Raw genomic sequence first — 14218 nt, 5'->3', positions numbered from 1 at the left:
GATACAGTGTCGTCAACAGATGAAGCTGTTGGAAACTTCCGAGTCTGATTATCGTGTATAAAACTATATATCCCTCGTTATGCCTTCATTTGCGCAACTGGAGTCCTTTTGTAATGACACTAATTTGGTCCGTTTAGCGTTACTCTAATTTGATATTATCTTAAAACATTACAGCAAGTCATTAATACTGGCAATCGTTTAGCATGTGACAATTGATAGATCCTTACTCTGATTTTTTGTTTGAATAACAATGGATTTAACGAGAAACATTGGCGGATATATTGTGGTAAAATAATTATTGTAAGCTACTTGTCTGATAATAGGAATTTGACAAATAAGGGTCATGAAGGGATCTTTGCTAATCCGCCACATCAGACATATAGAGTCGTTGTAGTAATAATTCTTTTTCTCCACAATTTCCATATTTTAAGCAACACATTCCAATGTTTCTATTATATTTATGAAAGATAAGCATATACTTATTTTTTATAGTTTTGTTATATATCATTGTTTTCAAGTTGAAGGCTCGTCTCATGACCCTGTTCTAGCCTGAAATAATGCACGCAGGAACACCTTAAACCTTTTGATTGATTGATTGATTACCCAATTTGATTTAGATTGAATGATTTCAATATTCGCAATGGATTATTATGGACTGAATTGTGAAGAAACGACACAAATGTCCTTTAAGCAAGAAGACTTACATTGTTCTAGCATTTGTGTGTGCGGAAAATCACTTAAATGATTGTATTTGTAAATAATTGCATCAACAAACAAGTAAACAATTCATTTATTTTTCGCACATATAACATGGTACGAAAACACTAGCACACATAACAACAACCTAGTATAATTTATGCACCATTCTACAATCGAACGCTGTTTCCACTCGACAATCGAACATTGTCTATTTTAAAATATGATAACATTTCTGAGCACATCACATTTGATATTCAGTTTCTTCCATGACCTTTTGATATTGAATGTTCTATTATGTATTCAACCGGTTACATTAATTAATTAATTAATATTAAGTCAATATCGTACTGCGCTTAGCTGAAATATGTTTTATTAAAACAGCACGATGTACTGTTACTTTATCATACAGCCAAGTTTGCAAATGTCCGCCTAAAAGACGATGGCTATTGGATGTTATTTCATCGCTTCAAGCTGTAAAAATACAGTAACCTGTTTAGTGTTGGTGATGTCAGTTACTTAAAAACATTTTCAATTTTGAATCTTCAGCATTATCCAACTTTTCGAAGAGTATCCCTCGTACACATATTGTTTTACGACTAATAACGATTATAAATAAATATCTACACACTTTAAACAATTACTCGTGATGGTAATTATATCACACTATAAGATATTGTTGCAAACACTGAAAATTACTAAGCGCTGGTGTATTAAAATAAGCACTTAAAGTATAATTTATTTCATTAACTAATATTTGTATCTAATGTATGCATTTATGTAAGGAATGACCTATGTCTAATACATTATTTGTATACATGTAATAAAATTAGTATTTTTCTCACGCTCACAAATTCCACAGGCTGCTCCAAACATGCTGTAATACTCACTGATGACGACGAAACTTTGTTCAGGATATGTTAGGTCATTTGTACGTATGATTAAATCTTTAGATGAATATAAGATTGCTTTTACGTTACATTGCACATTGCTTAATATTCAACATGATACCATGTTTAGGGTAGCCCGTGAAACACGTGACACAAGATCAATGTTTTCTCTAGGGGCTGCTTTGGACCATTATTTTAAGATTGATCACGAGATGGACGTTGCATTCGCGACGTTATATCAGGTAGTTGTTCAAATACTATCTTCTCTCTTGGGTTTGGATCAATCTGCAAATATATGATAAAATCTAATCAATTATAAAATTTCATTAGTAATGTTGGCTGAAAGCATTATATTTAACATAGAACAAAGATTGTCTGCTGGATTGCTATATACACTGTTATTTTCACAACTTTACCATAAAGCGCTTAGATACAAAGTCTGGGAAAGTAGAGATACCCCGAGATCAATGAAAACTTAAATAAGAAAGTGGGTAGAAAGAGATCGTTGGAAGTGAACTGCAATGTGTCTAATGCAGTAACTTAAAACAAAAACATTGAGAGTACTGAAAACATAAATTGGTGATAACTGCAGACCTCGACTGAAAAAAGAAAACAAAAAGTTACCTTCGCCGAGACACCATTGACGATTAACTAGTTTTACAACTTGATAATTGTACGGTTAATTTGTAAGAACGAAATGAAAGAATAAATTTAATTAAGGGAACGATAGTTTGATACTCACGTCTTGGCCACTTTCGGATGAACGTTTCTTGCTGTGACGCCTGTGACCGCGTTCATCTCTATCACCATGTCGTCTGTGCTCGCCTCGTGCGTCATCTCCATGTCGTCTGCTCTCTCTTTGCTCTCTGTATCCACCATAATCTTCACGTTCTCTCATTCCTTCTATGTCACCACTCTGTCTTCTGCGTCTTTCTTTTCTCTCTTTTGGCTCACCATGTCCAACACTATGTCGACGAGGAGACTCGCTATCCGTGCGTCGGCTGCGATATTCAGTTTCTTCCTCCATACGTGCATAACCGTCGGTCTCGTCAACACGACGATCTTGTTGTACATCAGCAACAACGTTTGGAGATGGTCGTACTTCATTATTGACAGACTGGCGCTGTTCGCTTCGAACTTGTGGGTCTCGGCGAGAGTATTGATTATAGGACTGTTCTGCTTCGCTCCAAGGTTTAGCACTTGACCCGTAGTCAGTTTGTCCATAGTTGTTTCCTTTTTGAGAATATTCAGATGCTCTTGGATTAAAATCATCATCTTTACCAGTTGTTTGGGCTGTTTGATACGGCGTCTCTGTTACAAAAGAAAATATAAAAATATAACATAGAAACATAGGCACGATTTTTTAAATTAAGAAACCTTGATAAAAAGATTTTTTAATCTTTATACAGCAAAAATTTTGATATTGGAAAATACTACCTAAGAACATCTTACCTTTTCTAAGATTTGTTCCTAGAGTTGTACCATAACTTGTGACAGGTTCTGAAAATACAAAAGCAAATAAATGCTAGTAATAAATAAAACGTACTTCTCTTGAAACTTGTAAGTTATAACATATTTTTGCGGCAGTCATTCCCCTGAACACTACCACAACATTGACGGAACTGTAAGAAATACTAAAAAGGTGATACACAATTTCTTGTTACTTCTATGTGGTTAACGCATCGGACAAGTAATCTAATGATTGCATAGGTTCACAACTCGTGAGAGCCAAGTCGTTGTTTCCTTGAGCAAGAAACTTTACACTTATTGCTCAGTACTGGTTGGTTCCAAGAATGGATTCGAAAGTGTGTCTTTAAGCTCCTAACTTCCAACACAATCGAACTAAAATAAATTCGGTATAAACCAAACAATTTCTTAAAAAGATTTGAGAACCATTGATTCGGTAAAATACATATATTCCTCACCATCGGCTTGTTTAAGTTTACTGCTTGACAAATCGCGCACCAAACCAGATGGTACACCATGTGGATCAAATGTCATTTGTTGATCCTCTGCCAGTGTTTCATGCGGCACATGGCTTTCCATTTGAATTCCTTGACGTTTTAACCACCAGTTTACTCCAAAAAATCCAATAAGAACAAATATACAAGCAATACCATAGGCTAGGAATGTATTTTTGCTGCCTGAAATTAACAACGGAAAATAGTTGCCTCTCTTGCCAAAACTGACAGCCATTTTGTTGGTCAATATTCTACATAATATCATTGATAAAGTATGAAAAAAAATCAATAAAAACAGCTGATTTAGGTGAATTTTCTAATTATTTTATACATATGAAGGACTATATTTCTATAGCACCAATATGTTAATGTGATTTTATAATTATGAGAGATTTTTTATCATAAGCATATTATATATTTGTAATAGACCTAAAAATGGCGACCAGGGGAGGTAATTATTGCTATGTGTAAATATGTGTAAAACATCTGTAGGAGACAGCTCAAAATGTAATTTGTAAATTGTACAAATTCGGCGCTCAAAAGACAAAAACGAATATATTGATTCAATACAATGTATATGTACCCTAGGAATGTATTTTTTAGATATGCTGTACTATTTATGTAAATGTTTAAACTATTATTAGCACATTAATTAAGAGAGTATTTAGAATAAAATGAGTAAAAACATCTAGAAAAAGTGGTCACATGTAACTGATATAACAACAAAAAACAATATGAGTTGAAAACTTTAACTCGAAAAGGATTCTAAAACTTCAACTTAATCAGAAGCTCGAAGTAAAACGTACCAAAGCTGTACACAAGAATACCACCAAACACTGCCCCACATCCACGACCTAATCCGTGGTGAATGCCTTGAAGTATTCCTTGAGCCGAGGAGCGAAGTCCGGGTGGTATAGCCGTCATTACATACGAGCACGTAGTTGCCCATACTGCGGCATGCGTTAAACCTGAAAATGAACAAAAACTAAATACTATGTACAAAAAACGTACATTTTACAATGTATGCTGCGATGCTGAACTAGAATCGAAGAAATATTTCACATTTTCCTGGTCAATACATGTTATAAGGACACATTTGACTGATTGGATATTTCCCCCATGTTTGTCAGCATGCGTTTTGACAATCTAATAATTGAGCGAAAACGCAATCTATCAAAATGCTACTAGACTTCTCTCATGCGGAATTGATGGATTTTAAGCTACATAAATGCCTCATGTCCAAACAGACACGGAGATCTTTCTTTGAAAACAAGTTAATGACACAAAAGGATTTAAGAAAACCAAACAAACTTGTAGAGACATTTGTCATTGTAAAATAAAATGGTATTGCAAGAAAAGTAAGAAAAAGTAATATAATTCTCAGAGGTGCAGAAACGAATCAATCTCAGTTTATTGAACATATTGAAACAAAAAGGACCAAAATGACACCTACATAATTCTTTGACGGGTCTAGCTTCTATGACAATCATTTAATGATTAATAAGCGGAATTCGAATTTACGTACAAAACTACATTTATGTATTCTATATCAATTACCTAAGTCTTTCTCGATAATAGATACATAATCATTATCATCAGCAATAATATAACGTTTCATTAATCGAGTATCAGATTATAAATGTTTATAGTTGCTTAAATATCGTATTCTTTTATATTGCTCTCCCTACGTCTCACGAGGCAACTCAAACAAACCAATTCTACAAGTCTAAATGTTTGCTAATTGATATTGTTATTTGTCATTGTTCGCAGGGAATCTATACTTTTTCATAAATTTAGTACTTTCATTTATACACAAGGTCTAACTCATTTACGCACGAGTCCGATGTAATGTCAATATTGACATACAACGCCAGTATACTTGTACCTCCAAACACGAATCATAAAATTACAATACCTAAAGCAATGTAATAAACATCTCAAACATAAAATGTAAAATGTTTAAAATGCATTTGTTTTCATATCTTCTTATTATGTCGAATGAGTTAAACTTTGTGTTCTCTGGTCAGTTAGTATCATTGCAATTAATCATTGAAGAATACACTCTCTAAGCAGGTGCCTGGTGCCTTAAATAAAATTGTCTGAAAATTGTCTGTAAGGGAAGGTCTGTAGTGCAATTTATAATGATGTTTCTAATAGTAAATATCAAACATTATAATAAACCACGAAAGAATAACGGAAAACTATAAGCTATGTCCGATATCACAAATATTTAAATAGCAAATAAAAACTGTTCTAGAACAAAACATTATTATTCATCATATAAATGTTCATAATTAAACACTTAAAACTACACGTATATCAACAGCAATTTTATACGAATATCCGAATGATCAATTTCTGCTGTTTTTATCAATATTCGAAATTCATATCCAAAATGTGCCCATTGTAGACCAATCCATTTAAAGATGTGCTGCGTACATTTTCTATCTATTTCAAAGTATTTTAAACAATTACAAGTACGTGTAAATGAAACAAAAAGAAGTACCCACCTTGAACACATTCGAATGGTAGCACCCAGAACGGATCTTTTAGCAAGGAAATGTATATGAACCTAACAACATTGCCACATAGCCCAGCATATAAAACATTTATATGTCCTGAAACAATAAAAGAGATGACAATCAACAAATTAACTACTAATTTAAGACATACATTTTAATCAATATATTTATTTTATTTCTCTCGATTATATTAAAGAATGATTCTTTGACTAAAATCTTTACTAATGTACGTCAGTACATGTAAAAAATGTTATTTAACAAATGCTTTATGACATAAATACAGAATATAGAACATGATATCAAACAAATCACATGACTCTGACAGTTTGTTTCAAAATAAGCTATTCTCAATTGCACATGAAGAGGACAACGACATTTCCCAAGACACTAATTATTCAAACAATCAACAAATACAATATCTTAAATAAATGATGAGGAATAACAGTGAAATAGGTTACACTTGTATCGATTTATATAATTAACCGAAAGTAAACGTGAAATGTGACTTGACTTGTAAAATATACTGATTTAAAGACACATTCACATTAACAAATGCCTCATAAACAAATACATTTTTACTTCTTAAGAAAGGGCAGACATGAATTGTATATAAAAAATAATGGTTTTAGAGCATATTTGATGCGTGTTACCTGAATGTGAAATAATTTGTCAGAAAAGTAGCAAAATGTAAACAATTCACTTTTTTGACTTCCCTACATAAAACTTAAGTCGCTGTCATTGAATTTCTTGCCAAAAAGCAACAGAAAAAAGAAGATTCAGGTAAAACGGTCAATGGATAACTGTTCGGTTGGGAAACTTTAAAAATACACAATAATACTTTAAATACAAGCTGTCGAGAAATAACAATAATTTCTTTCTTTAAAGTGACGTGCTTTAGTACAATATAAATTATTGCCAGTTAGACTGGTAGCTTGGTAAGAATAGCAACAAGATATAAATTTATAAATGTGTGAATGCTGTATTGCACCTAGGTTTTAACAAATTCCAAACAGGATTCACAAGAATGTATTACTGTAGTGCTTTTAAAAATGTTGGGTATAAATATGACAATTAAGTTGCAGATTGCATATTAAAGCATGATTAGAAGGCAAAATACAAATTAAAAAATTGATGAGCCATATGGTAAATTGCGTCGCTGAAAATGCTTTGTAATTTACTTGCTTCGGAAAACAAAAATCGAGCAATAAATCTTGACAAAGTACTTTGGATAAATTGAAATGAGTATTTAAACATACATAAAATTACAAACAACGCATTAAGAAAAACTTACCATATGCAGCTATGAACCTAGAGCAAAGGAAATATGCAAGCAGCTCCGATATATGGTTGATTACAGACGCAACACCAAACAGTGTTGGATTACCACCGAGATCTTGTAGATGCCAAAACAGGAACGTGAAGATAAGCCCGATACCAAATCCCATGAACCATACCACAAAGAGCACAGAGATGAATTTCATTGATGACAGCAGTTTCAATACTGTCACCCAACGACCAAGAAAAGGTTCATCAGGATCTGGAGGAGCCATCGTTCCTGGGCTATTTATCACGTCAGTGACCATGTCTGTTTTTGATTGTAGTGAAATTTGTAAAGGTTTACCATTATCGTTTACTTTTGGCTCTTTTGTTTCATCCTGGTCAGACTCTGTTAAGGTATTTCTTGGCTGACCGAACTTAAATTCATCATCTTCTTCGACTAGTTGTTCACGATCTATTTTTCGTTTACCTGTGATAGTTTCTGTGACTTTGTCCTTCATAACCAAGAGAATGCTCGGCCATGATTTGTCTGCCCCCATATCCTGGCCAGGGAATCTAAACTGTGTCGCCGTTATCAAAGCACATATCATGAGGACCGTGAAAACAGCAAAGCAAACAACGTAGTTCTTTTCTTTACTGTGCTGGAATTCACAGGGGTGAGATGGATATGTTGAAGAGTGATCAAGGGCCATACCAACGAAGAGCATAGATAGACCCCAACCAAGGGAACCAAACATCCTTTGGCGACCATAGTTGTCTGTATCATCGCCAAGATAAGATAAAGTGACTGTGTCAGCAAATGTGATAGCAGGTGCACTGAAGAACTCACCTATCACGATAATCAGAAGTAGGGCAAAGAAAGCGTCTTTCACATCTTCTCGTTTGTAATAGACGGTACTATAGGCAGGCTTAATGAGGTCTTTATCAAAATTGATGATATCTGTATCGGTCATGTTTCCATTACCTACACATGCTTGGTGGGGTGGTTTAACAAAAGCCATTGCCAAGGTGAAAAATATCCAGCATAGCAATGAAAATAATGTTAAGTGATACCATTTCCTAACTTTGTCGGCTATGCCACCCCAAAATGGAGCACTGCAGAATTCAATAAATGGTCGAAAACCTATTAAAATTCCGCTCTGTGTCGCATTCATTCCGAGTTGTTTGAAATATATGGCCAACAATGGATACAACGATCCGAAGGCTGCGAAGAAAAAGAAGTAGAACAGTTTACATATGAGTAAATCCTTATTAACATATGTTAACAGTGAATCAATCATGTCTCTACGCACTCCCTTGGAATTGTAATCCATCTTTCTGATTATTACAGTACGCTTCCTCTTTTTATAATTCTTGCAGCAATCCGCTGTCTTGCAAAGTCAATTGGAATCAGAAGTCCCTAGCCAGGGTCACGTTTATCAACCACGTAGAACGATACTGCTTTTCCAGGAAATGAGAAATTCTGGAACTCTTAAATTGCAGACAATTGTATTGCTAATTCTTGGTTCAGATTTCCCCGCAGATTACGTCTAGCGGCCATCTGAAATTTGAAGCAAGCAAACTTTTCTTTTTTAGCAAATGTCAAAAGTTGAATTAATCGGAGGAAGAACCAAAACATTAACACAAAATTATCATTTAAACACTCGCGAACACTATAACGCTACAGACGGATAAACTGGTATTAAAGGTATATACAATGTATTATGCTCGTCTTAAAGTAAAATAATTTTACTGCACAAATTTATTGAAAATGGATAAATTCTTACTGAATATATCTACTTTGAAAATGAGAATGCACAAATCATGCACTGGAAGCTGCATTTCATATTACAAGCCAAGCTAAAGCGGTAGATAAGATGGTCCTTCCTTAAAAACATCAGTCAGTATCTTTTACGACACTTAAGATTTATAGTCTGTTTATCTTCAGTGTTTAGTGTTTTGAATGTGACATATTTTCTTCCCTGTGTGTACTTATATCATATTTGTTTTACAAAAATATAAATACTGTGTAGAAATTATCGATTTTTAAAAAAATACATCATACGTTTGCATGATACCTTAAATTAACATAGGAACAAGTTTGTAAAACAATATACGTTAAGTTTGTATCATTGATTTTTCCTACCGCCGGTCAAAAAGTTTTCATGATTGTGCAGGGGCCTTACCCTCTTTTAGGATTTTAGTTGAATTAAAATTATGTTATTTGAAGTAAAAAACCACTTAGCCTTTAATTTAAAGTAGTATCTGTAAAGAAACTGAACTTTATTAACTTTATAGATTCACTTTAAAACTAGGCCTTACGATATCTTATTAATGTAGCTATTGTTTATCTAGCAGATAATCTTGTTAGTTTTGATTTTATTTAGAATATCGATTTATTTCTATGTTTTGATAGAAGTATCTGTATATTTTATTACAGGATTTGATGAGGTGATGAACTCGCACTAATAAATTCCTTTTTGTATTTATTAGTTGGAAAAGATAAAATGCAGTATCAGGCAAATTAACGGCAAAATTGGAAAAAGTGGAATTCCTTCTATACAACCTATATAATACCTAATAACACTGTTCACGGCCAATGTCTGACCAGTTATCGAAAACTAGATTTTATAAAGAGCAATGCCCTTACGCAATGTCTATGTCTTCTTAATGAGAAATCTTATTTTCTATGTCTGTCCCTTTACCATTCTTAATTGGCTTTTTCATTATTTTCAAATTCCAATTTTCTTTTGTATTGACTTTTTTCAATGTTAACAGATCCATGTTTATTGCAATCAGATTATACCACCGTTGTAATCTGTGTTAATGTCATCCTTTTGAAATGAGAACACATCATACAGATTAAAAAAGGACAAATCGATATGGTAATCACCGGCTAATGATCTAGCAATGCACTAAGCCTATTCATTACCTCCAATAGAACAGCTACTTGTGCTTGCCAACAAACGGTAAATAGTTATTGAACGTCTTCCTTTTCTATGTTTGCTCTTCGTATCCGTAAATGATAGTTTTAGGGTTGTTTTAGTACATTCGACCGGATCTTATGTCTGCCATAAAGCATACTGCATTTTCATGCTATCTATACGGTTTTACTATAAACACAACGACTTTATGGATTTGAGTATTCTACGATTATTTAATGCGTTTCTCTGGAACATTGATTTTCAATTAATTTTGTTTCTATTTTCCAGAATAGCGCCGTCCCAGTACTTGAGATAGTCAATCAATTACTGTAATCATTTGGTCTAGATCTCATTACAGAAAAAAGCAAATATCTTGATTTTGCGGTTGTGAAATCAATTTCGGACGTATAATTATCTGCAAACACACTATATACTAGTGTATCTCAAAGCATTCCACTAATAGATTTAAAATAGATTTAATTGTTTGAACATGTTCAAATCGACTTGATCCTACACAAAAACACATACGAACTTTGAAATCGCATATGTCCTGTTACCTTATTAAGCATGGACATTAATAGACTCTTCATTATTTCTCCGATGTTTTTTTGCGCATTATTTGTCATTGCTACTCATAATATGTAAATAAATGTTTACAATTCATTATTTTCTCAGAGCCACCAACAACGATCAATCTTTAACATAGAATGGACTTTTTTACATCTCAGAATTATGATAAAAACTCAATAGGTCCATAAAGTCGTTTTTTTAAATAAACGAACTCGAAATTTTCAGAAACTTAGTTTTACATTCCCAACTTGAGGGTAAAATTCCTGCATGAAGTTTGTTAGTTGTTATTTGTTTTATATACCTATGTTTTTATTTTATACTTAACGCTGCTTTTGAATTATTGTACGTGACCGCCAAATATATTTCATATTGGACGATGTATTAACAAATTTATTTATCTTATAATCAGGAAATTTATATATCAATTTAAAGTGCGTTATTGTAAAACAGAATGTTCAAATGCGACATGTATGTAGTAAGTGATATCAGAAAGCATTTGAACAATAAACCTTACTACAACGCACGGAAAAATTATATCTATATCCATTCTAACATGATAATAAAACAAAATTGACAAAAACATGTTGAGCTACAGACTGTACATTTGGCGAAGTTATTTTTATGACGACATAGGGTTAATCGACGTCACATCTAACGTCATATGACGCGTAATCATTTCTTATTTATTCCGTGAATGTATAATAATGCACTCAAACTGCTCTGTATGCTTGGTAAGAAAATATTTTGAAGAGTGTTCATGTGGATAGTTGAGTTCTTTTGACCTTTACCAACGTCAAGGTATTATCTGTCGAGTTTCACGTTTCTCCAGCTTTTTACTCGTCCAAATATATTCCGTATTGTATAGATCAACATTAAAAAACCTTCATAAATAACCCCCTCTCTCTATATAAATATCAATTGATATTTACTCAGAGCAAATATCAATTTATGCTCAATTAAAATCAATATTACGGAGAATCTTACTGATTAGACCATTAACCATGCTTTAAAGTTCGGGTGTATTCGATTTTTTGCCATTGATAGTATTTGAACAGTGAAATGTTTTTTTTTTAAAGAAGATTTCATAGTTATAGACATATCAGCATTTTCTATTGATCTATTGACTTTTAAATCATTAATTGAGCACTCAATTGAAATGTCCTTTGCCAATTAACTGCTCTGTTCAGATATACTTATCTACTGTAACAATATCGCTATACGCAATGCACTCACCGTTGTTCCAGCGCAATATTTATAGAACATACCTTAAACTCCATCCGTTTGTTTCATTACTTTAATATAATGATTTCCGTTCACCTATCTCAGTTCATACAAAATTGATTTCCTACAACTTCAAGGTCAGACCGTGTTTCAAACCGTTCTCTTGGGACACCTCTAACATCAGCCATATTCAATTTATTTATTTATTACGCATTGGCGTGTCTTCCCTTAATGCATCTAATACATTTACGTTCATTATATGCAATGCTATAATAAGGATATTTGATAAAAAATATCAATATTGTATACGTGTATCAAATAACTAAATTAACCATGAAACTGTTTAAATGGATAACATTCAGATTTTTAGTATAACATTTTGCAGATTTATAAAAGAAACATCTATATTTCTTGAAAATTTTATTTTTCTAAACTCGGTAACAGTAACATTAAATTGTCAACATAAGTTGCATATTGAACTTTGCAGTAAGTTGCATACTGTTTAAAGTAAATATTCTATAAAGTAATCCATCACAAACATATGCAAACATTTCATCTATTCATGTATATTTCTTCTCCAAAATATTTTGTGCTGATTTTAAGCTGGTCATGTTTGTATATCTTACTCCTTATATTATAAATAAATTATTACCAATACTATCTTTCGTTATAAAATACATAAAAATCATAAAAACGAAAACAAAACAACAACAACATAATTAAGTCATTATCGTTATAATCGATATTCAAATCTAGAAAGAAAGTAAGATATATTGCTCTTACCTAGAAGTCTTTAAACACGTTAAGAAATCCAGATTATCTGAGAGCACTGTATAGAGATTCCAGTAATGCTAAAGCTGAAGGAAGAGATATTGATCGACCAGAAGCTACATTGTTATAAATTTTCCCCTCTCTCAAAATCGGACTGGCACCATCAAGCAATATTTTCTAGTCAGACTGCAAGGATCAATACGCCTTTTGATACAGAAATAACTCCCTGGTAACCCTGTCCAAAAACTTTTTCAATAAACAGCCGAATATATATCCTGTATAAAGCTGAATAAAGTCATATCACATATATGAACAGATATTATGAAGTGGAGCTTCATATTGATATTTTCCGATAAGTGAAGCCTCGGAAATTTATTGATCACAGTAGCTTACGCTTGAGCTATGTTGATACAAAACTATTTCAAAGGACCTTTACACAATGAACAGAAAAGTCATAATCTTTTCAATTAGGCGTATGAATAATCAGTCATTCAGAAAAAGAAAAATAAAGAAAGGAAGTAGATTAACTATTATTAAGAATCATATTCCTAACGTGCGAATACCATTTAGCAAGCAGCAACGGCTTTGCCAATTACGGAAAAGCAATGAACCTTATAACACAACTTTGAAATGAAATCTTTACAAGTCAAAATAACTAAAGCCTAATAACATAATTTTATTTTAAAAGAAAAGGAAATTATCCGTAAAGTAAAAACAAATATGGCAATGGGCATAACATAATTATCAAAACCCAACAGTATAGAGCTGAAGATAAAAATATATTTACTTCTAAAAGAGGAAAATATGATAAAGACTTATCATCTTTTGTGAATCCCTTTACTTTAAAAAAATCAATGAATTTGTAATGAAATTTTATTGAGTAAAATCTTGTTTATAAACCATACACCATATTTCGGTAATGTGCAAATGCTTAAATAATTAAGTCACCAAAATGTCATATGAAATTCATAATCATTGTTATATATATGATCTACATGGATTCCAAATAGTGCCTATCAGATAGTTATATTTGCTATAATAGTTAATATATTGATAAAATTTCGTGACATTATAACCAATACAAGCGTCTAAATTAGGAAGAGAGCTATGATCTTGTATCGACTAAAACGTCAGGGGTGATATCAGATTTGTTTTATCATTTAGGTTGTGCGCAACATTTAGCTCCATTTGTGTTAAATTGATAAAGATGTAATCAAAAGAATCGATTTCTGTATAATCTACTTTATTTACTGGTGTAATTTGATAATAACGAATAACTTTCTACTGGAATAGAAGGAAGTGCAAATAACAATGCATTCATCGCAATGTGGTTAATTTTGTTGTTGTAGAATATATTTTACAGTTGTAAAACTGTTGATTAAAATATAATGAAATCAGAAAAGATA

General features: G+C 32.4%; 1 protein-coding gene across 1 annotated transcript; it reads right to left on the bottom strand.

Moving 5' to 3' along the window:
* Positions 1–778: 778 nt before the first annotated feature.
* LOC132725391 (major facilitator superfamily domain-containing protein 6-like) lies at positions 779–13157 on the bottom strand. The gene is made up of 8 exons (XM_060710493.1): positions 12825–13157; positions 7361–8887; positions 6058–6165; positions 4354–4515; positions 3512–3730; positions 3039–3086; positions 2329–2897; positions 779–1871 (listed from the first exon to the last, which is right to left on the bottom strand). The coding sequence occupies exons 2-8, from the start codon at positions 8658–8660 to the stop codon at positions 1782–1784; spliced, it is 2496 nt and encodes an 831-aa protein (XP_060566476.1). The 5' UTR covers positions 8661–8887; positions 12825–13157; the 3' UTR covers positions 779–1781.
* Between the last annotated feature and the right edge of the window lie 1061 nt (positions 13158–14218).

This window comes from Ruditapes philippinarum, unplaced genomic scaffold (genome assembly GCF_026571515.1).
Source record: "Ruditapes philippinarum isolate M1 unplaced genomic scaffold, ASM2657151v2 ctg428_1_1_1_1, whole genome shotgun sequence".
NCBI classification, from domain to species: domain Eukaryota; kingdom Metazoa; phylum Mollusca; class Bivalvia; order Venerida; family Veneridae; genus Ruditapes; species Ruditapes philippinarum.
This window is presented reverse-complemented; position numbering and strand designations above follow the sequence as displayed.

Excerpts from the sequence above, each read along its gene's own strand:
- LOC132725391 (XM_060710493.1), bottom strand. The coding sequence starts at position 8,660 with ATGGATTACAATTCCAAGGGAGTGCGTAGAGACATGATTGATTCACTG. Across the intron at positions 6,166-7,360 it reads TAGGTTCATAGCTGCATATG|GACATATAAATGTTTTATAT; the intron begins GTAAGTTTTTCT and ends TTATTGTTTCAG. Across the intron at positions 1,872-2,328 it reads CATCCGAAAGTGGCCAAGAC|ATTGATCCAAACCCAAGAGA; the intron begins GTGAGTATCAAA and ends ATATATTTGCAG.